The 24,500-nt window shown below is 48.6% G+C and overlaps 1 protein-coding gene across 1 annotated transcript in view; it reads right to left on the bottom strand.

The window, feature by feature from the left end:
• The window catches only part of MCU (mitochondrial calcium uniporter), a 417,353-nt gene that overhangs the window by 3,589 nt on the left and 389,264 nt on the right, over positions 1 to 24,500 (bottom strand). Inside the window, exon 8 of the mRNA XM_069325516.1 lies at positions 14,573 to 14,776. Within this exon, the coding sequence (XP_069181617.1) occupies positions 14,573 to 14,776 (204 nt within the window). The remainder of the gene's footprint in view (positions 1 to 14,572; positions 14,777 to 24,500) is intronic.

Here is a 24,500-nt window from a genome sequence, read left to right as displayed (position 1 = left end):
AGGAGTATTGGTTTTTTATTTGGAATCTTTTCTGGGGGGAGCCCCGTCGGCTCCCTGGAGCTATCCCAGGCTGATATGCTAATGTCAGACTTTGGCATCAGTCATGTGTATGGAGTTCTTAGGCCTACCGGGGACCACGGCCAGAACCGGGCCCCCTCAGAGAGGCAAGGGGAGCAATGGCCTATAGAAGCCCCCGTGTAGTTGGAAGCATTCTATGTCTGCCATCGACCGGAACAGGCACCCAGAAAGGTAAGCACCCCAAAACAAACCCCTATTCTGGTTAAAATTGCTACCAAAAACCGAACTAGTGGATAGAACTCCCCAACCGAAAACAAGCAAACTAGTGTGACGTCACACACCGCCGCGCCGCTGTCTGCGCAGCTCCCCCCTCCCCGGGAGGGGGAAGGGGGAGCCCCAGACCCCCGCGTCGGCTACCCACACCTCAGTTCTTGAGGCTGATGCTATAGGCGATGGTCGTGTGCTCTGGCTCCGGTGTCGCTACTGCACTGTGCTTTGCGTGTGGTGTTGGTTTTGTGGGTGCGAGAGCCAGGAGTTATCTTCAGTACTCGGGCTGCTTGCGCCTAGGGCTGCCTTCCCTAGGTGCCCTGTAAGTACTGCCCTTGGGGCTTGGGGCCACCTTCCACAGGCTCCTCGGGGTCTGCCTCTGCTGGTCTGTTTTACCTTTCGGTTTTTCGGCCGCCTGTTGGGCTCATGGGTGTTCTGTTCTCCCTTGTTACCGGCAGGTAAGAGGCAGTTTGCACTGGTAGGGGCGCAGGGTGCTGCTCAGCTTGTATTTCCCGACATCGCGGCCGGCTCTGTTCCTTGGGGTTCACTGTCCTCTTGCGGGGTTTTGTTTTTCTTTTTATTTTAGCCTGGTGGGGGGTTCTGTCATTTTATTCAGTTTGTTTTTGCCCTTCCACTGTTCTCCTCGGTGGCGCCCCCTGCTAGGTCCCCGTGAGTGTACACGTCCCTGGGGTTCAGCTTTAGAAGTTTGCTTGGTAGTTTTGGGCGCCGGTTTGCAGCACCCTGCCTGGGACTACCTGAGCGCGAGTCCTCTTAAAGTAAACGCTCAGGACCCTGGGAATCCCATAGGGGGCGCGTGGGTCCGATGGATGTGACCCCGGAGTCCCCACTCGCTGTGTGCGAGTTTGAGGGTTGCTCGGTCCCCTTGTCTCAGGGTGACCCTCATTGTTTTTGCCTCTGCCACGCTGCCTGTTGGGCCAGTGATACTTTCGACCCTGAGTCCTGTGAGTGTTGCTGCTTGCATGTGACTCAATTTACCCAATCCTCTGATGATTCTATTCGGGTACAGGCGGTGCATGCGTTGCAGTCTAGGTTTCGTCTGTTGCAACGCGCTCGGTTGGTTGCTTCCCCGGATGCCCCGGGGCTGCCCCACTTTGCTTTTCGAGACCCGGACTTGGGGGTGGGGGTCGCTTCGATCCTGGTTCAGTCCGCACCTCCTCGTCCTTCCCCTTCTGTTCGTTCAGGTCCCCCGCCCCTGCTTCCGGCCCCGAAGCGTCTGAGGGTTTCGGGGTCGGAGCAGGGGTTACTTGATCTCGAGACTCAGGCAGCTTCGGGGGTTGCCCCTTCCGGGGGGGGCGGCAGAGGCATTCGAGTCTTGTCTCCCGGCCGAAGCTTCAGGGTCTGACCAGTGGGCTCCCCTTCCTCCAGCTTTTCCGGCTGCTCCGTCCTTGTCTTGTGGGGTCGGGGCTTGGGGAGAGGATTCGGCCTCGGGTCCTGTGGTGACGGACCTCGAGGCTGGGGAGGGGCTGACTTGGGGGCCTTGGGCCCCGCTGGACCCCGCCTGGGTTTTTCTTCCCACTGAGCGGGGCTTATTGTTACAAGGAGTGGGGTTTTCTTTTCCCCCCTCTGCGTACGAGTTGGATTTGGTGTCGACCCCTCCCCGGGTTCGGTTCCGTGTTCCCCCGGGTACGTCGGTTCCGTCCTTCCGGAGGTTTTCGGCTTATCGCATCCAACCTGGTGTGGTGCGAGCGGCCTTTGCAGCTTACCTCCTGCGTGACCCAGATTATGCCTCGGAAATGGATCCGTCCACATTCAGGTTTGGGACTTCGTTCCCTTTCTGGCTCCGTTACGAGGTTCCGGAGTCGTCCTGACTGCCCCTTGTTTGGTCTGGATTCCTGGCATTCCTTCTGTCATTCCTGCACGCTGGAGTGGCGGGAAGCTTCCACGGTGCTTCAGGTTTTCCTGGGGGGCGAACTTGAGTACCTGAATGAGTGCTTGTTTGCCCCTGCCCTTCCCCGCGATGTGGGCGTTATTCAGCTCCATGTGCAGGTTCCCTCCCTTTCGGCGGCGCTCGTTGCGGAGGACTTGCGTGCCCGGGGCCTTTTGTGTTCGGCCTTGCGGTTCTTTTCCCTCCTGAAGCTGTCTTCGGATTGGCTCGTGGAGGATGTGGGGACGCTTGGGTCCGTCCCGGGGTCCGGCACCTTGTCCTCGGCTGCGCGTTCGTCGGCTGCCTTGTTGAAGCTGTTCACGCCGATTTTGCGGGATGCGGTTTCCCTGTTTTATGCTTCCCGTCTCGCGTGTCGGCAGGCGGTGCTGGGTTCCTCCGTGGAATCTGCTTGGGCTCTGGCTCTTAGGCATCCTTCACCTTTTTGTCCTCTCCTGTTTGGGGAGTCGGCCGTGGCGCAGTTTATTCAGGCTGCGTCGGCGGCTTGTCGTCCGATGTCGGACTTGTTGGTTTTCCGGGGGTCCCGGGGTGGATCTTCCCAGAAAGGTCGTGCCAGGGCTCGGGGTTCCTCTCATCGTGGTAGGCCTCTGGTGTCAGGTTTGGGGTTGGCTCCTCCTGCGGACCCTCCCTCGTCTGGTCGGCGCGGTGTTCGCGCTGTGCGGGGTTCTGGGTCTCGTAAGGGTCGCCGGCCCTTTCGCGGTTTGCCCCCTTGACGGGGAGATGGGGGGTGGGGGCGGCTTGTGCTGTTCACCCGCGCCTGGTCCCACGATTCGTGGGCCTTTCGGGTCGTGTCTCGCGGCTTGCGGTGGCGTTGGGTGGCCCCTCCCCCCTTTGGGGGGTCGGGGCTGGCAGGGCAGGTTTCTTCCCCTGCGCTCTGTCGAGTCGTCTTGGAGTGGGTACGCTTGGGCGTCGTCGAAACGACGTCGTCCCTTAGATGGGTTTCCCGTCTGTTTCCGGATCCGAAACCGGACTGCGCAGACCTGCGGTTCATTCTGGACTTGTCCCGTCTGAACCCCTGGGTTCATTGCCCCTCCTTTCGGATGACTACGCTGTCTCAGGTTCGGCGGCTCCTCTTGGAGCCGGGAGCTTGGATGGTGTCCCTGGACCTCCGGGACGCTTATTGGCATGTCCCGATTCATCCGCGGTTCAGGGACTGGCTCGGTTTTGTTGTGGGGCGTCTGTGTTACCGCTTTCGTTGTCTCCCGTTCGGGTTGAACCTGGCACCTCGCGTGTTCACGTGCCTTACATGGGTTGTGGTGGCTCGTTTGCGTCTCCTAGGTGTTTAGGTGTTGGCCTACCTCGACGACTGGCTGGTTTGGGCTCCCAGCCAGTCAGCTTGCTTGCTAGCCAGGGATTTGGTTCTTTCCCAGCTCGCCGAGTTCGGGTTCTTGGTGAACTGGAGGAAGTCCCATCTGGTTCCCTCTCAGGTTCGGACTTGGCTGGGTCTCGTTTGGGACACTCGAACCGCCTCCTTGTCTCTCCCTCCGGAGTCTCTCCTGCGGCTGCGGTCCCGCCTTCGTCTGTTTCTGGAGGGCCTTCGGGTCACCCGGCGGTTGCTCGAGGGGCTGTGCGGGAGCCTGAACTTCGCGATGGTGGTCTACCCGCCGGGTCGGGTTTGGCTTCGACGGCTGTTCTGGTTCCTTCGGGGTTCCCCCTTCCGCCTCTCTCGTGATCGCAGAGTTCGACCCCCGGGGGCCTTGCGTCGGTTGCTGCGTCACCGGCTTCCTCTTTGGGTTTTTCGGGGTTCAGTGCCTTGGCGCCTACTCGAGCCCTCGCTCGATGTGTACACGGATGCGTCGTCTCTCGGCTGGGGTTTTGTGACCAGTGCTCACCAGGCCGGCCAGGGGCGTTGGGATCCGTCCTTCCGTCGAGCTCACAGCACGGTGCGGGAGTTCGCGGCAGTGTGGTTTGCTCTGGGGAGGATTCGGGTGGCCCGTGGATCGACGATTTGGCTCCATTCGGACTGCTCTCCGGTGGTTCATTGCCTGAACCGCGGGGGTTCGATGCAGTCCTTGTCTCTTTGGGGTTGGTCGCTTCGGGTGACTCGTCTGCTGAGTTCTCGGGGTTTGGCTCTCCTGGCGGTTCACGTACGGGGCGTGTCCAATGTCTTGGCCGACGCCCTGTCTCTCTTCGTTCCCCTCTCCACGGAGTGGACGGTCGACGACGAGTCCTTCCGTTGGCTTTGCCAGACGTTCGGGCGCCCCGAAGTGGACCTCTTCGCGTCGGCGTGGTCGCGGCGTCTTCCCGTTTATGCGGCGCCCTTCCCCGATCGCGAGGCCGTCGGGGTCAATGCCTTTCGGCTAGACTGGTCGAGGTGGGGGTTCCTGTACCTCTTTCCCCCGGTTCGGCTGTTGCTCCAGGTCCTGACTCGCTTAGAGACTTACCAGGGGAGAGTTGTCCTTCTGGCCCCTTGGTGGCCGGCCCAGCCTTGGTTTCAGGCGCTGGTTGCTCGGTGTCCGAACCCAAGGGTTTTCCCGCGGCTCCGCCTCTTTCAGCAGATCGGGCCGGTACGTCACGTGGCTGGTTCGATCTTCTCCTCGAGACTTCACGTATGGTTTTTTAACTCGAGTCTATCATCATCTCTATGGTGATCAGGTGGCCTCCTTGTTGGTGTCCCACCTGAGGGCTTCTTCTCGGCGGCAGTATGAAGTTTCCTGGCGGTCCTTCCGTTTCTTTTTGCGTCTTTGTCGTGTTAGCTCCTTGTCTGTTCGGGTGGTCTTGTCCTTCCTCTCGTGGTTGTTTCAGGACCGTCATCTTATGCCTAACACTGTCGCTTCGTATCGTGCGGCGCTGGCGGAGCCGCTTCAGCTTGCTTTCGGTATCGATGTTACGTCTGCGCCGTTTCGCAAGCTGTCTCGTGCATTGTTTCACCTCCGGCCTGCTCATGCGTCGCCTGAGCCGTCCTGGGCTTTGGACAGAGTGCTCGCTTTCCTTTCATCTCCTCGTTTCGTTGTGGTCCCTTCGGTCCAGGATTGTTTTTCCAAGGCACTTTTCTTGTTGGCTTTGGCCTCTGGGGGTCGGGTAGGGGAGCTTCATGCTCTCCTCCGGCGCAGGGGTTTCTGCTCTTTTGGTCGTGGTGATTGTTTTGTTTGTTTGCAGCCGTCTCCTTTTCTGGCGAAGAATGAGACTGCTGTGTTCCGGAGGGGTCCATGGGTGGTTGATGCTTGGTTGGTCAGGCCGGGGGTGCATCATGTTTTGTGTCCGGTTGCGGCGCTTCGCCGTTATTTGCGCGCCACAGCTTCTGTGTCCGCGGACGCGCTGTGGGTTGATCCGGTTTCCCTTCTTCCCTGTTCGCGGGTTCGGGTCTCTCAGGTCGTCCGCAGGGTTATTAGGTCCAGCCAGCCTGCGGTCTATCCCCGTGCCCATGACGTTCGTAAGTTCGCGGCTCTTGCTGCCGTCTTTGGGAATATGTCTTGGTCTGATATTTGGGTGCGGGGATTTTGGCGGTCGAACAGGGTCCTGGCTGCTCGTTACCTTGTGAATGTCCCTGGGCCTCGTCGGGCCTGTGTTGCTTTGGGTCTGCGGTTGCGGCCAGTTGTCTCGGCTTCGAGTTGAGGAGTGAGCAACGACCGCCTCCCGGGTAAGTTCCTCTTTTTTCTGTCTGTGGGTAGTTAGCTCCGGGGAGCCGACGGGGCTCCCCCCAGAAACCAGCGTTGAATGTAATGAAACTCCATTTTCTGGGTGAGTCCCGGAGGCTCCCCGGCATCCCTCCCTCCCTCCGGTCGGCGATTTTTCGCGTTTTTGACATCCAGCCTCAAGAACTGAGGTGTGGGTAGCCGGCGCGGGGGGTCTGGGGCTCCCCCTTCCCCCTCCCGGGGAGGGGGGAGCTGCGCAGACAGCGGCGCGGTGGTGTGTGACGTCACAGTAGTTTGCTTGTTTTCGGTTGGGGAGTTCTATCCACTAGTTCGGTTTTTGGTAGCAATTTTAACCAGAATAGGGGTTTGTTTTGGGGCGCTTACCTTTCTGGGTGCCTGTTCCGGTCGATGGCAGACATAGAATGCTTCCAACTACACGGGGGCTTCTATAGGCCATTGCTCCCCTTGCCTCTCTGAGGGGGCCCGGTTCTGGCCGTGGTCCCCGGTAGGCCTAAGAACTCCATACACATGACTGATGCCAAAGTCTGACATTAGCATATCAGCCTGGGATAGCTCCGGGGAGCCTCCGGGACTCACGCAGAAAATGGCGTTTCATTACATTCAACGCTGGTTTTTTTATACCAATATTTGAGAAACAGTGCTCCATGTTTTCTTAATGTTGCCCTTAATTTGGGTGAATTTATTTTCTTAGTATTTTGTTTTGGCTTTCCTAATTATTTTGGACAGCATTGATGAGAAAATCTTTGAAAATTCTTTGGAGACGACTCCTAACCTATACTTCTTCTCAAGGTCATATTTTTTATTAATAGATTTAAGTATCGCCTCTGTAAGCCATGGATTGTTTAGCCTTTTAGTTGTAACTTGTTTCGTTAGCAAGTGGGTGTTATTAAGGCTGAGAGTTTTCTGAAGAAATGTTTGTACTGCTAGGTTGATGTTCCCTATGTTACCTAATTCAGTCTCCCAGTTGATATTAGCAGCAGCAGCAATTAAATTGCCTATAGAAGTTTCATTGTACAGCCTAAAACTTATCTTCCTTGTATCTAGAGGTGGTTTATTAAAGTTGGTTAGGAGAAATGTGGGCTAATGGTCTGTGGTTCTATCAATGATTATCCCTGAAGTTAGTGGAGAGGTTATGTTAGTCCAGAAGAGCCATGTCATTACTAATCAGTGATTCTAGTAGGTCTAGTGATTAAGGGTATGAGGAAGCAGGAATTCATACAGTTGAGGAAACTAGCAGCAGGAGGCATCAGGCATCGTAGAGGTCAATATTAAAGTCCCCAGAAATTATTAAATGGTTTTTGTTCAGTCTGTTCTCTAGTATTAGATTTCTAAGGTTAGAGTTGAATTCAGACACATCAGTTTTAGGAATTCTGTAGACTGCTTCCACAGTCAGGACAGCCACCCTTCACTCTAAAGCAGGCAAAGATTGAGGGCAAGCGACTCTCCACAGGGGTCTCTAGTTATAATTACTTTTAAGCATGTCAGTTCTTGGTGGTAGTAAAGAGCAGTACCACCACCTCTCTGAATAGGACGACAGTTGTGAATTGCTGTGTAGTTTGGTATGCTGTATAGTTGTGTAGTATCCTCTTTTAACCATGTTTCAGTAAGCACAATAAAAGAGAATTTGTTGTCAACTGTTTGAATTGGGGCACTAACATCATCAAAGTGCTTGTATAGAGACCTTACATTAAAGTTAATTACAGAAACATTGTGATTATGTGTTTAAACATTGTTTACATCATGTGCTGTACAATGCCTGCAATTTTGATCATTAAAGTGATGATTGTCATAGATACTAGATAAGAGGCTTAGTTCTGTACATTCTTGTAAAGCCACTAGCATGCATAGTGTTTTGGGGAGGTCCTTAACCTAACAAATAATTTTAAGAAGGAAATTTCTAGCAAAATTAGAAAATGTTTATATTGTAAGTAAGTAATTAATTATCAAAAGAAGGCACCAAACCGGGAAGGCTATGTAGCACCATCAAATGTGCGGGATAATCAGAGGGCACTAAATATAATTAAGGATGCTAATACAAGAACAGAAACGCAGAAGGTGAACGATATCAAAAGTATCTAAGTCACCAAGAATACTATCAAGAGACAAGCGACCGCGGGGGACGGTCGGAAAACAAGACATGCTCGTCCCAGAAGTCAGGACATTCAACAATGATAAGCACGACCATAAGAAGGACAATGCAATTTAGACAATAAGGAGCAGGGCGGCGCTCCAAGTGACCACAAGTTAAACGAGTATGGCCAATACGCAACCTCGCCAGAGCCGTTTCCCATCGCTGGTTACGGTGGTAGGAGGACGGCCACGAGGACACACAACTCTTAAGAGTATGCAGTTTGCTTCCAGTAACAGAAGACCAACAAGCCTGCCAAAGGGTAAGGATGGAGGAATGGATAACCGGGTAAAAATCAGAATATGGAATACCTTTACGAGAGATGGGACAAGAGCGGACAGCTTCCCTGGTGGCATCATCCAGACGCTCATTTAAAGAGACACCAACATGGCTGGGAACCCAACAAAACTCAAACAACTTAAATTTACTGTGAATAAGAAACAGCCGATGCTGGATCTCAACAACCACTGGATGAACCAGATTAAAGGACCCAAGAGCCATGAGGGCACTACGAGAGTCTACAACAACTACAAAGGAAGATTGACAACGAGAAAGCAGGAGATGAAGAGCATAGAGAACAGCATAAAGTTCTGTTGTGAAGATGCTAGTCTCTGGAGGTAAGCGACACATATAAGTGCAATCAGGAAAACCAACAGAGTAGCCTACACTGTCCGCAGATTTAGACCCATCGGTGAAGACGGAAATGCAGCGGGAGTGAGTAGAAAAGTGCTCAAAGAAAAGGTGTTTTAGAACCATAAGAGGGGTAAAAGCTTTAGTGATGCGGGTTAAGGATGTACAAAACTGTGGAAGGGGCAAAGAAGGAACAACACGAGGAGAAATATTAGAAATATAAACTGATAGAGAATCCTTTAAGCGAGATAACCGGACAGAAAGAGGGAGGTGGTGAAGAGGAACAGGAACTGCAGGAGGAGCAAAAATTAAAGCACAACAGAGGTGAGAGGAAGGATGTTTCAAGGACCGCGCAAGATAGCGAAGACAGTAGCGATCATTGCGGTCCTGGAGAGATAGGAAGCCAGTGTCAACATACAAGCTGAGGACGGGAGTCGAACGAAAGGCACCAGAACTGAGGCGCAACCCAGTATGGTGCAAAGCATCATGACGGCAAAGAGTAGAAAGAGAAGCAGACGAGTAAGCAGGGCAACCATAATCGAGCTTAGACAGGATGAGAGAGGAATGTAAAGAGAGTAGAGTACGCCTATCCGCTCCCCAAGAAGTATGGGACAATACCCGAAGGAGGGTGAGGGCCTTAGAGCATTCAACACGGAGGTAAGAGATATGGGGCGACCAAGACAAACGAGTGTCAAAAATCATCCCCAAAAGGTTAGGGGAATCCTTGTACACAATGAAGTGACCATAAAGCAACACGCTTCCGAGTAAAAGTCATAGCATAAGTCTTAGACGTAGAGAACCTGAAGCCATGATCACCAGCATGGCTGGGAACCCAACAAAACTCAAACGATTTAAATTTACTGTGAATAAGAAACAGCCAATGCTGGATCTCGACAACCACTGGATGAACCGGATTAAAGGACCTAAGAGTCATGAGGGCACTACGAGAGTCTACAACAACTACAAAGGAAGATTGACAACGAGAAAGCAGGAGATGTTTCTTATCCAAGACGATACGGCATCAATCGCAAGCTGATGCCATGTTGATGCCTCTGACGTTGAAGGAGAGGCGAATCATTACCCTGACACCAAAAGGTAAGATCGTCGACAATGAAAGCGGAGAAGATGCCAGAAGGAAGAGAGGAAAGAAGACCATTGAGGGCAACCAGAAAAAGAGTAGTGCTCAGAACACTACCCTGGGGCACACCTTCGTATTGCTGAAAAGAGGCAGAGAGAGCGGTACCAAGTGTCATCCAAATGGAACGATGAGAGGGGAAGCTGCAGAGAAAGAGAGGGAGATAACCACGAAGGCCCAAAGAATTAAGTTGGGATAGAATATGATATCGCCAAGTGGTGTCGTAAGCCTTCTCCAGGTCAAAAAGGACAACAACAACGGAGGTCTTCCCAGCAAAAGCAGTATGAATATAGACCTCCAAGTTCACTAGGACTTCTGTTGTGCTACAGCACTTGCGGAAACCAAATTGAGAAGGGGAGAGGTGGTGATGGTGTTCTAAGAACCACATCAGATGAACGTTACCGATACGTTCAAAGAGTTTGCAGACACAACTTGTGACGGCAGTAGGGCGAAAGTCCTTAGGGGATGTTCCCAGAGACCCTGGTTTGCGAACATGGATGTTCCCAGAGACCCTGGTTTGCGAACACGGAGGACAACGGCATCGAGCCAGTCCTCAGGGACTGACGACGACTCCCAGATCCGATTATACAGAATCAGTAAATACTGAGACGTACATGGATGGAGATGGCGAAGCATCTCGTAATGAATGCCATTGGAGCCCACCGCAATAGAACCGCAGAGGGCCAGGGCAGAAAGAAGTTCAGAGAGAGAGAAGGGATCGTTATAGGGAAGGCAAAGATGAGTACAGAAATCCAAAGGACAAGATTCAAGGACAGGTTTACAAAGAAGGAAAGATTGGGGAAGATGAAAACCAGAGCTAACAGAAGAAAAGTGGGAACCCAGTTCGGTAGCGACCTGCAACGGGTCCACCACAAGAGTACCACGGAGGTGAATGGTGAAGGACCGGTGAGACATCAGGAACATCAGAGAAAGATCAAGACAGGAAAGGGTGCAAGACCAAATGCGTGGGCTCGCCAGAATTCAGAAGAGACAGGGAAGAAGAGAGGATGAAGGGCTCAAGAAGGCGACCCCGGGTGTTCATCTGAACATCACCCCAAAGGGAATGACGACAAGTGAAATCCCCTAGCAGGAGCACAGGCTCCGGCAAGGAGTTCAGGTGGTGTTTCAGATCGGGAAGAAAAAGCGGGACACTCTGGGGGAGATAAATGGAACTAACGGTGAACCAGTTCCTCACAAAGATACAAGCAGCAGAACAATGGAGAGGCGAAGGAAAAAGTAAGGGGACAAAGGGAACATCAGAGCGAATCAAGAGAGCAGAAGAGTTAGGAGCCCCAACAACAGCTGGGGGGGGGGGGAGGAAGAAAGGAATAGCCACGAAAGCGACCAGGACGAGCACCAAGCATCAGCTCCTGAAGACAGACACAAAGGGGCGAAAACCACGAAATCAGAAGCTGGAGTTCAAGGAAACTGGCGTAATAACGACGAACGTTCCATTGAAGAATAGACATTGACGAGAAGAGGAAGGACAGCAACAGAGAACAACGAAGAAACAAAATCAAAAAGAGAACACAGCACGTTAAAGAAGCGCAGGATCAGGGTCAGGGTCAGCAAAGTCAGGGATAGAGGGCATGGCTAAACTGAGTAAAGAAGGAGCGAAGGGAGCTAGAGGACTGACCAGGGGCGAACGAGTAGGATCTGGAGGAGGAAGAGGTGGGGATAACCGAGGGTCAAGGACAGCAGTAGCAGAGGCAGAAACTAGGGGATGCACCTCAGCAAGGGCACCAACCGAAAAGGAAGCGAGGGCCAAAGAGACCTCCATAGCAGGAACAGGGGGCGTAACCAATGAAATGTGAGTGGAACGAAGCGAGAAAGTCAGAAGTAGGGGGCGAGGAAGAAAGCAAAGCCTCTTTACCCGCTGGGGAGGAGGAGGGAGAGGAGCCAGGCTTACGCTTCTGACTCAAAGAGACAGGTGTCCCAGCAACTACGTACTGGGCAACGAATTCCAGCGTCTCAACAGGAGAAGCAGAACGAGAGCATACACGATGGCCATTGGTAGAGCGATGGACATCAGCCTGTACTGACAGGCAGTGTGGAGAGCCAATAGACGGAGGAGAAGGATGGGATCGGAGTGAGACGAAGAAGACACAGGAGACATGACAGACCGGGCAGAAAGAAGGGGAACCCCAGACAGAGGACCAGGAGGGGGACCCTTCGGGACAGAACTCAAAGGAACAGAGGAGGGGCGGTGGGCGTATCAGAGTCCAAGGCCTGGAAACGGTTTTGAGTCTGAGGAAGGTGGGAAGGACGAGGAGAGGAAGAGCGCAACACGTGAGCATAAGAGATGTTAGCGTAAGGTGGAAGCCGACGAACTTGGCGCCTCGCCTCTGGAAAAGACAAACGCTCCAGTGCTTTGAGGACGGCTGCCTCAGGCTTGTAATGTATACAGGCACGGGAGAAGGTAGGGTGGGCCTCACCGCAATTGAGGCAGCGAGCCTTGGGAGAAGTGCACTCCGACTTAGTGTGACCTTCACCCCCACACAAAGGACAGGGAGAGAGAGTTCCAGAGCAGTGGAGGGCACCATGCCCAAACCTCCAGAACTTATTACAGATCCAAGGTGAGGGAATGTACTCCTGGATGGAGCACCTGGCACCAGCAAGAATGACAGAGGGTGGAAGAGTCCTACCATCAAAGGTAATCTCACAACCCGAAGGGGTTGACGGCAACGACCACGAGGGGGACGAGTAAACGAGTCTACCTGGAGGACAGAATGGCCCTGGGCATCGAGGATATGACGAATATCTTCGTGGCAGTCCTGGAGATTCTGAACACCGATAGAAACATGGGGTTGGAGGAGAATAGTGCCAACACTGGCATTCAACCGAGTGCTCTTGGAGACCCAAACAGGGGTCTCGCCAAGGCAGGACAAGGCTGCCAAGCGGGAGGCTGTATCCTGAGAAGGAGCAGTAATGACACGTGTACCGAGATGGGTGGGGTGGAAAGTAACAGAGGCATCTACGGAATCAACAAGGTACCTATGGAGGGAGAAATCGTCAGGAGGCATAGAATCAAGAGAAAGAAGATCAAAGTATTTGGCCCACGAAGCGGACCAAACAAGGCTTGATACGCATCAGTACGGGAAGGAATCAAGCGAGTGCGGCCGTGTCGAGGACGGTTTTGAGAACCCCCAGAGAGAGAGAGAGAGGGGTTAAAAGGCACAGTAGTCACAACTAGAGACTGAGCCGTGCCAGGGGACGAGGTGGTCACCACTGGGAGCTTGGGGCTCGACCCAACCACAGAGGAGGGAGGGGGAGCCGAGGGGAGTAGTCAGAAAGGTCAAAGGAGGAGCAAGGTTGGGGCCCAATGCAGCAGGGGCTACAGAGCCCGGTCTTCCAACATGGTTCGACTTGGCGGCTTGGTCGCCCACCCCACAAGCCTGAGAAGGTAAAAGAGGAATAAAATTTGACTTAAGTATGAAAAGAAAAACATTCATTCATGAATGTGCCCCATGCCCACCATGGAGCCACAATTAGAGGCAGGACACCCAACAAGAAGCTATCGCCGATCATGTCGGGGCCCCCTAGGGGTGCGTCGTGAGTATATGCCCCACAAACGCCACCTTAAGAACCGTCAGTCCGTCGAGATCGGGTACAGTGACGAAAGGAGGACTGACAATAAAAGGTTCCCCTCGCTCTCGACGTTGGGCACTACAGTTCTACAGGTGCAAGAGTATGCCTCCTCAAGCACCTGGATGTCAAAATAGTCCAAAAGAATAACCAAAACAAGCAAAAGGTCGGCAGGAACCGACAAGCAGATAGGAAAAGAGAGGGGAGAAATACGAAACACAAGGAAAAGGAAAAGCGATCCGGCACAATTGGAGAAGACAGCAGCAGGAGCATAAGGCCAGAAAAGAACAGAGGACTGTCACATGGAGCATCACACTCCGGCAGCCGACCACTAAGCCCCCTCACGGCGCCAATGGGCCGGATGGGGAGGGGGGTTTACATTGTAAGAAAGTATAAAATATACATTGTAAGAAAGTATAAACATGCATTGTAAGGAGGTATAAAAAATACATTGAATAAGAAATTTGACAGGATTAGTAGGTACATTAGAGTAAATTTAAGGATTATCCCCTTATAGCCCTTATATATAAGATGATATCAATGATTACAATGGACAAGTTATGCACAGTACTGAAAAAAAACATGCAACACTTTTTTTATTGCAATACAGTAACTCCTTTCAAAGAAATCTGCTCAAATTTCTAGAAACATTTACTAACTAGATAGACCATGGTTTCTCACTCAAAATAGTGTAGGCAGGCGTATGTGAACTTCATTTTATTTATTTACAAGAACGTAAGAGTTTTGTAACAATATTGATAAGTACTGTACATGCAAAACATTTATATTACTGTAGTACAGGGTACAGTTACAAATTTATTAGCATGGATAAAGTTAAAAGAAAGATACAGGTGCATTTTCATAAAGCCATTAATGTGCATAAGATTGGTCAAATATTAAAGCTGATTACATACTGATGAAAACATAAACATACTGATTAAAATATAAAATTTTTAATTGCAGCAATTTAGAAATTCACAGAAGTACAGTAAATCAAATGAACAAATCCATAAGGGCCGTGACGAGGTTTCGAACCTGCGTCCGAGAGCATCCCAGACACTGCCTTAATCGACTGAGCTACGACATGGTCAAAAGGAGTTTAAACCGAAGTTCTACTGAACTTACTGGATCCTGCAGCCTCTCCGAGGCACAAACAATGGTTTTGCACAACTCACCCCCCCCCATGCACTGTAGCTATGTCAATAGGCCGTTCTACGTCAATTGATGCATCACTCTATTGGGATTTCTGTATGTAATGAAGTAAGGACGAAGAGGAGTTCAAGAAGAATGTGAAGAGTAAGAAGGCTTACCTGTTTCGTGACAACATAATAGGCATATGCACCCATTGCTGTACCATAAGTAACAAAGTAAGTGACAGGCTCCATAATATCCCAGGAATACTCCCACCATGTCAGTCTTGCAAGAAATCCAAACTGAAGAGCCATGTACCCAAGTCCAGCCCAAGCCAGTATGGCTGTGCGTCGCTCAGCGGCCGCAACCAAATTCTCCCGTTGCTGTTGGAGAGAGTATACACTTAAGATAATGAATAGATGGTGACATTGTTAGCCTATATACAGTACAAGCATTGGGTATCTTCTCTAAAATGTATTCACTTGCATATTCTTTATCTGATGTAACTTACAAACTCATGCTGGACATGTAATCATAGGAGCAAACTAGGTGGTGGTTGTTGTTTAAGATTCGCTACTTGGAACAAAAAGTTCCAAGTAGCACAGGCTATGGTGAGCCGGTTGTGGGCTTACCTGGCACAGGAGCGGGGCTGTAACTTTTTGGGCAAACTACGGAAATAAGTAAGAGTACTTTGTTTTCTGCAACCACTTATTTTATGTATGTAGAATCTACTGTAACCACTGTGAAAATTTGAATTTCGAAGTTTAATGTACAGTGTGCATTTGTATTGTGTGAGTGCATGTGTATGACTTCCGTCGTGCAGTGAAATTGTTCATTGTTTTCTGTATATTTTTATAAGGAAAGGCTCAAGAGGTTTGTTGGAGAGCGTAGCTAAGGCTGGTGCAAGTACAGGATTTTAACAGCTTTTTGTATACACTATCATGGAACATATTTCACTGTCTTACCGACTTTGGTTTTGTGTGAGAATTATGGAGATAATGTTTGGGGACTAATTGGTAAAGATGGTAAGGTTGCCCTATTTACATTAGTTTACCGAGAACCACAAACACTAGTTGCCTCGACGAGGACAGGAAGCCGGTGGCTTGTTGAAGGGTCCCCATTTGCCTTGATCTTTTCCAGCTGTATTTTAAAACCCAACAGAGTTTTGGCATTAATGGCTTTGGCGGGTAGGCAGTTCCATGAGGTTAATAGCCCTGTGGATGAAAAAGCATCTCCTGTTCTCAGTCCTACATTGTGGTTTTATGAGCTTGAAACTGTTGCTCCTTGTTTGTGTTACACCTGAACTTTTGAAGAAATTTTCCGAATGAACATCCTCAAATTTGTTCAGTATTTTAAACGTTTCAATAAGATCTGCCATGTCATGCCTGGTTTGTAGTATACCCCGTTCCTAATATGTGAGTTGACTTAGCTCTGGAATGATTTTTGTTACCCGGTGTTGCACTTTCATCCTTCTGAAGATGAGGTCTCCATGCTTGGATACAGTAATACAAATAGGGGTTAGTTAGGGGTTAATAGGGGTGGGGCTGGTGCACTAGAGATTTATACAATTGAATCACTACCATATTTTTTTAAATCGAAGGTACGCTTGATTATTCCAAGTGTTTGGTTAGCTTTTTTAACTGCTGTTCCCACCTGCTGTGCAACTTTCATTGAGTGGTGGATTTTGATTCCAAGGTCCTTTTCCTCATCAATCTGCTGTAATGTAATGTTATTAATTTGGTAGTTGTGGCGTGGGTTGTTAAGCCCCACATGGAGGGTCTTGCATTTGTCAACATTAAAAAAGCCTTTGCCAGACATCTAACCATTTGTGGAGTTCCTGCAGATCTCTTTGTAAGGCTTCATTATCATTTCTCACTTTACCATAAATCTTTGTGTCATCTGCAAATTTGATGATGTGGCTTGTAATATTCTCGTCTATGTCATTGATGTATATGACAAAAAGGGTTGGCCCCAAAATGGACCCCTGTGGCACCCCACTTACCTCATTTCTCCAATCAGATTCATTCTCATTTAGCACCACTCTTTGTTTTCTTTGTTTTAACCATTGTGTTATCCATTATAGCATTCGTCCATTTATTCCATGTCCCTGTAATTTCCTTGCCAGTCTTTCAGTGGAAGGCATAGTTCTTCTGCCAGTTCCTTTATGACTTTGGATTGTATTCCATCCACACCTGGGGCTTTTGAGTCCAAGTTTGGCAATGTTCTTCCTGATTATGTCGCATGTTACGGTTATATTCCTAAATTCTCTTCACCACCTTGAAATATTTGTATGGGTGATGGGATGTATGTAACCTTTCTAGTGTGAACACTGATGTAAAATATTCATTTAGAGTGTTTGCCGTCCTCTTGTAGCCCTTTATAGTTTGGTTAGTCTCATCTTTTAAAGGTTCTACCGAGTCCTTAGCTTTGATTTTACATCTTATATAGGCATAGAACGACTTTGGATCTTAATTTATGTTTTTGCCAAGTTTTTTTCGTAGATCCTTTTGGCTGATCTGCTTTCCTGGGTGGCTGAGTATAGTGCCCATTTATATATTTCATAATCTTTGATGTCCATCGTGGATTTATACGTTCTGCAGAGAATCCATTTAGTTATCAATGATTGCTTTACTGCCTGAGTCCTCCATCTAGTTCCCTTTCGTTTCTTCGTCCTTTTTGGCACATATTTTTGAACGAGTTCCGTGATGACCTTCTTAAACTTTTGCCAAAACTCTTCCATGCCATGTTCACCTATTAGTTCCCTCCAGGAGATGTTTTGCAGTTTCTCTCTCATTCCTTCGTATTCACCTCGATTGTAATCTAGAAATTCTTCGTTATGAACCTTTATGTGGGTTTCGAGTATTTGTAGTTCATCTAAAAATATGGTGATCAAATGATGGGGTTAACTTTTTCCCCTACCTGAATTTGATCAGTCATACCCTCTTCTGATGTTAGCACAAGATCTATTATGCTGTTACCCCGTGTGGGCTCTCCCACTTGCTGTATGAGAAAGGAGTCCTGCACAGATCTAGGAATTGATATCCCTCTGCTTGTGATGTTAGATTTATCCAATCTATGGTCTCATGGTTAAAAATCTACCATTATTAGGGTTTGGGTTTCTGATGTCGCTTTGATCACATTATGAAGTTAAGCAACATCGAATGTAATGAAAATAAGGTACTGAATTTAATTACTGTTTCCAAGCTACCTATTCTGAGGCCAGAATTTTACTGCCTTTGGTGAGTTTGATCTGTTTATTGTGTTGGTGTAGTTTGCGTCCAAAGATGACAGGAATGGTTTTACGAGTACTCTTTATGTTTCCCCTTTTTTATATGAGAGAATGGAATTTCACGACTGCCTTAAAATGTGCAAGGGAGTGTACGACGATATGTAAATCGGTGTAGAATCTTCTTAGTTATCCATTGGTGCACGGTCTTAGATTTTCTGATCTTTGACCAAAGTCTACCTTGCTGGGTATCTATGGATTGCTCTCTGGCTTGGCAGGCTAATGGCACTGCATTGGTCGTTGTGTGACCATTTCCCAATCAACCAGAGTCAGTTAAGCAAGTCTTCCCCTAGAAGTTCAGTGTTTCACAGTCACGTCATGAAGCGGGGAGTCAGAGGGACTGTCCGGTATGCGAAGGAGACATCACACTGTTATTTGGTTCAAGTCCCTAGCCACCTAGACCTCAACTATGACGTCTCCATAACATCACAGACCTAGCTGACTTCTTCGTCTCTGTTGTCAAAAGGACTTGGAAAAGATGGGGAAGAGGGATGAGGAATTGAAAATCTGGTAAACGATGTGGATGGTGAATGAGGAGGCTTGAAAGTTCGGTGGCCTGTCCACCTTGGGCTGGCACAGGGTATCGATCTTGAAGTTGATCTTGTACTTCATATTGAGATTTCATTCGGCTGCAGGAGGCTTGTGGAGTGGTGGTTGGCTAATTTGCTGGTATAGGTGTAGTGCTCTGTCTGGCCTGGATGCATTGTCTTCCTGATTGAGGTGGTATTCGGCTAGTCGGATTCAGTTAGTTCTGACATTTTATATATATATATATATATATATATATATATATATATATTATTAAATATGACCGAAAAAGTAAGATTAATAATTCTAACACGAATTTTCTCAATCTTTCGTACATTACGCTTCACTGTTGGAGGTAAATCAAAAATCACTTCTCCAAAATTCATTTTTATTTCTAGTCTGACGCGACATGGGCGCGTTTCGTAAAACTTATTACATTTTCAAAGACTTCACAAATACACAACTGATTAGAACGTATCTCTGATTTTATATCTACATTTGAGTGAGGTGGGAAGGGTGATGTGGCATTAACACAAGACAGAACAGGAGGGGATATTAATAGGGTATTAAAAGTATCAACACAAGACAGAACAGAAACAATGGGTATTGAATAGAAGTGTTTGTAGAAAGCCTATTGGTCCATATTTCTTGATGCTTCTATATTGGAGCGGAGTCTTGAGGTGGGTAGAATATAGTTGTGCAATAATTGGCTGTTGATTGCTGGTGTTGACTTCTTGATGTGTAGTGCCTCGCAAACGTCAAGCCGCCTGCTATCGCTGTATCTATCGATGATTTCTGTGTTGTTTACTAGGATTTCTCTGGCGATGGTTTGGTTATGGGAAGAGATTATATGTTCCTTAATGGAGCCCTGTTGCTTATGCATCGTTAAACGCCTAGAAAGAGATGTTGTTGTCTTGCCTATATACTGGGTTTTTTGGAGCTTACAGTCCCCAAGTGGGCATTTGAAGGCATAGACGACATTAGTCTCTTTTAAAGCGTTCTGTTTTGTGTCTGGAGAGTTTCTCATGAGTAGGCTGGCCGTTTTTCTGGTTTTATAGTAAATCGTCAGTTGTATCCTCTGATTTTTGTCTGTAGGGATAACGTTTCTATTAACAATATCTTTCAGGACCCTTTCCTCCGTTTTATGAGCTGTGGAAAAGAAGTTCCTGTAAAATAGTCTAATAGGGGGTATAGGTGTTGTGTTAGTTGTCTCTTCAGAGGTTGCATGGCTTTTCACTTTCCTTCTTATGATGTCTTCGATGAAACCATTGGAGAAGCCATAATAACGGCTTCTCCAATGGTTTCATACGAGGCCTTCGAGCCAACGCCGCCGAATGCACCCCCCCCCCACTCGTAAAGAACACATCGAAAAGACTGGCCAATGGAACAAAAGAATTCAAGGAATGAAAGACAACTGACCCTGCAACACGGGAAAACTGTTGGTGCATCGACGCCATGACCAAGGCGCCATGACCTAAGCGCCATGACCTAGGCGCCATGACCTAGGCGCCATGACCTACCTAGGAGACATCAACATGATCGTGACATCATCGACCTGGATGTCGAAATACGACACTCGCTCCCCCAACTCCAGGGACACCACCAGCATGCAGACAAGAAGCCAGACGCAGGCGTCGGTCAAGCACAAGACGAAACACAAGTAACCACCGAATGAACTAACAATATACAATATATATATATATATATATATATATATATATATATATATATATATATATATATATATATATATATATATATATTAGTATATTTTGGTAGCAGTCTTTCCTGTAGACATATATTATTAAATATGACCGAAAAAGTAAGATTAATAATTCTAACACGAATTTTCTCAATCTTTCGTACATTACGCTTCACTGTTGGAGGTAAATAAAAAATCACTTCTCCAAAATTCATTTTTATTTCTAGTCTGATGCGACACGGGCGCGTTTCGTAAAACTTATTACATTTTCAAAGACTTCACAAATTGGTTTGTGAGGTAGGTAGGTCCGGCTTTGGGGGCCGATGAGGGGTGGGACTTCGAAAGGAGCCGGTGATGTTTCAGGTGGGATTGGCTGGGTGGGGTTGAGTGAGGTGCGTGCGGTTGAGTGAGGTGCGTGGTGCAGAGGCTGGTAGCGCTGTCTTCTCTCTTGCTAGTTCGGTGGCTCCTGTTTCAGGTGCGGTGGCTGGTGCCGGGGTCGGTGATGCTGGGCAGGATGCTGTTGCCGCTGCTGGCGCTGCTGTTGTTGGGAGCGAGTTGGCTACCCCTGCAGGTGCTGTGCTGACGTGCTAGTTATTGTTACTAGAGTCGGCGCCTTGGTCCAGTTGTATACCAGAGTGTTGGATCAAGGAAGTCTAGTGAAGCTGCTTGGGTTCACCGAGCTTCATTCTAGCCCGGGAGTTCACCTTAAACAGATGTGCACTGTTAAACTCACTATGCTTCATTAACTTCCGATCGTCTGCAGAATCGCGACCGCATAATTTACTTGATTCTAAGTCGTGACAATGAGAATCTTAAATTAAAGAAAGATAGGCACATAAATACTAATCAGCAGAAATAGACCGAAGTTCAGTGCAATCTGGTGTAATTTATTCCATCCTTGTACAAAGGGAAGAGTTGAGAAAAATCCGGAGAATTTTTTTCCTTCGAAACCATTAGGAGGATTCGAACCCGCAGACTTGGTACTCCCAAGCCCACGCTCTAGACCATTACACTATGATATGGTAAAAAAAGTGAAGCATCCTGGGATTCAGCTGAATCCTCTAGGGGTCCTAAAACTTCCATTGAAGCCAAATCAGGGGTTCGAAGCCCTGCCCCCCCAGGCACCCTGGCTGTGGTCCAGGACTTCTACCTCCAACACTTCTCTTCAAATGAACAATGAAATCACATTAAAGTGTTGTATCAATGAAAAAATCAGCAGGAGCCGTAAGGAAGTTTCGAACCCACACACTTTTACCTGATTGCCCCTAACACTAGTGGCCTCGACGAGGACAGGAAGCCGGCGGCTTATCAAAGGTCCTCTCATTTGCTTTTATGATCTTTTCCAGTTGGATTTTAAAAATTCACAGTTTTGGCAGTTGCGGCTTCGGCGGGTAGGCGGTTCCATGGGTCAACCGTGGGTGAAAAAGCATCTCCTGTTCTCAGTCCTACATTGTGGCTTGTTGAGCTTGAAACCGTTCCTCCTTATTTGTGTTATATTTGACCTCTTGAAAAACTTGGTACTTCCAAGCCCACGTCCTTCTGACCTGTGGTGTAGCGGTCCCAAACCTTCCTTCTGGGACCACCAACCTAGGCACTTCCGTCATACCTCCTGGCACTTACATATATGACGTTTTCTGTTATGCTTCTCTTTTCCCCTTGGCATCCTTCAGGTCCAATTTTTAGATCGACGCTGCCCATCATGAACGCTGCTCCTGTCCTGTGGAGACCATGTGGTTGTGTATTTGTTCTTTATTTTCATGTCTGATTCACGAGGCATATATATTTATGCCTTACATTTTACACTGACTCTGATTAACTGTTCTCCCCGAACTACATGTGTCTAGTCATCATCTCTAGGTGTTCGAAGGTGTTGGTCCTACCTGGCCAGAGTTACTTCTTTTTGGGTGTTTGAATGTGTCTCTGAGAGACTGGCTTTTGGTTGGAAGGTGCCTCACCTTTTGTCTGTAGTCATTAGCTCCTCTGCGAGGATTTGTGGGTGAGGGTAGTCTAGGTTTTGGTTAAAGGGTATGTTAGGGTGTTTGTATGCTCGTTATACAGTGCATCACTCAAACACTTTATTGTCATATTTGGCTCAAGGCTGTTTGCAGTGAATGTAATATACGGCACAGGAACACCTGGGTGCTTGTGTTCCTGCTTGGCCTGGTCTACCCTTCGGAGCCCAACAAAGTTTTTGCAGTGTTTGGAGGGCTTAGTTTGAAGGATGGGCCTCGATTCTGATGTATTTTGATAAGCCATTCTCGCTGCTTCCATCATGCCACCTTTTGGATGGGAGATAAGTTCCACCCTGTGGTCGTTGGGTCTGTTTTAGCCGAGTTGCCTCCTAGAGACTCAGCTTACCAAGCGGCTGTTGCTTTACAGGTCAAGTTTGTCTGTATACATAGAATATGGATTAACATCGATGTGGTTGCCCCTAGGCCGGCCCCTTTGTGTTTTCAGAAGCCGATCTTGTAGCAGGTGGTGATTTCTACTTCATGTATGTTTCTCCTTTTCCCATGTCTGGCTGGTGTTGTTAGGCACGCCAGGGAGCATCCCTCATTGCTCCCACTTCCGAAATGTCTGAAGGTTTTGGAGTCTGGGAGGTGATACTATTATAGACTCGTGGGTTGGTTGGTGTTGTCGTCGTTGATCCTTCTCTACGGACAACCCAACCCACAACTCGGTAGAGTGCTTACACTTCACTAGGAGATCACACTAGGCGCTTCTGGCTCTTGGAGAGGGGCTCCACGTCACACGTTTAGGGGATGCGGCTCCAACACTCAGCCTCGTTGTCACGTGCACACACCCACTCGAGCCGCTGTGACTCCCCACTCTCTCCTTAGGTGATATGATCTCCTCAATCCCCTTTTGACTTATTAGTATTACCTTTTACCCTGTCCAGAGCAGTGGTTCTTGGTTCTTTCTCTCTCTCTCTCCTTCTTTACTACCTCCTGGGAAGCCTCACTAGGACAAGGGCAAACACCAGCAAATTGTGACACATTTACTGGACAAAGCACATACACGATACATACACACATATAATAATAATGAATCCTATACTCTATAATATCACAATCAGGTTGCACTCCAACACCATCAGAACTCTATTATCAGCTTATCAAGTGGTATCCTATCTCCTGGTTACCACCTGATACTATTAACCTCCTCAAGTTGGTCAAGCCTACATACACTGTTGCACTATCAGCAAGATAATGTATATATAGAAAATCAGCATTTGAATGCAATAACATATATCAGTATAAATGTTCATTGATACACAACAATGATTAATCGATCACTGTCAGTCCTCGAGCACATACATCTGTAGGTAATCAAGCCTACGACTGCAACTCTAAACTTCAGTATAAAAAAACTCCTTGACATAAGAATGCCAACAGTCACTCACCTCTCACTGCGTCTTGCACGCTACTGACAACCAAACACTATCAACTCCCTACAAGTAATCCATCAGAACTTCCCCTTCCACCTCTGGAAGTTCACAACCCTAATATCCTTAGGTTCTTCCGGGCTTCACTACCAGGATCCTCTGCAGCTCCTCCAGGCTGCTATCATGAAGTTTCCTTGAGTAACTACGGTGCTTCACCCTTCTGCTAGGTTCCTCCACAGCTCTCTTGGCTGCTACACCATGAAGTTTCCCCGAGCAACTATGGTGCTTCTCCACCTCTGCAGAAGCACGTGACACTCCTCTTCACTGCTGCTTCTCCTCACAGCTCGAGGTCCTCTGCTCCGCTACCTTGGAGTCTCATCAGCTACTTCATCTGCTGGCTTCGAAGTTCTCAGCAACTTCTTCCCCAAAGAACAAACCTGCAACCCATCGACACTCCAATAAAATGTTCCCCTTTAACACATAAACAAAAATAACCACACAATATGCTTGCCTCAAACCTCTATCTGTCCTCTACATACAGTGAGAGTGGACTCCCCCGTTTTGGGCGGGTCCATACTCCACCTCGCCTGGCGGCGGTCCTCACTCGCTGGGAGGGTCTTCCTCCATCCGGAGCCAGGCTCCCTCAGTCGTCCGCCAGCGCTCAGAGGGGGCGGACGTCGCTCCGTGTTCCTCCCTCTCCACTCTCTTATTTCAGGCTTTCTGCCTTATTAAAACATGCCTAACTTATAAATAAACATTGCTACTGTCGCTGGGCACACGACCAACTACAAGTGATCACTATGAACTGGCGTATATCGTGCTTACCACAGATTAATTGGTCGAGGGCGCTTTCCCTCTGACGGCGTCTGGTCAGGGCGCTCCCACGGCCCACAATAATGCCTCCGGGCGGCTTAATATTCACTAATTATCGTCCACGACTTGAGACCACACGTCCCCAGCTCGATTCCACAGCTGGCACGTCTGCACACCTCTCTTCTCTTAGAGATATATCACTAGGGGTTCCCTTCTGACGGGAGCTCAACGGAGCGCGGCTTCCCCCTGCGATGTCTGGCACTCAAGTGAGGTCAAGGTCCTCCAGAAGCGAGCCTCACGCCTCCAGCAAAATGTCCACATCTCCTAGCCAGTCATTTATCTATTTTCTCCCGCATTGCCCATAATCTCAAACTGTTACACATATCCAACCAG

Source organism: Procambarus clarkii, chromosome 16 (genome assembly GCF_040958095.1).
Source record: "Procambarus clarkii isolate CNS0578487 chromosome 16, FALCON_Pclarkii_2.0, whole genome shotgun sequence".
NCBI lineage: Eukaryota > Metazoa > Arthropoda > Malacostraca > Decapoda > Cambaridae > Procambarus > Procambarus clarkii.
This window is presented reverse-complemented; position numbering and strand designations above follow the sequence as displayed.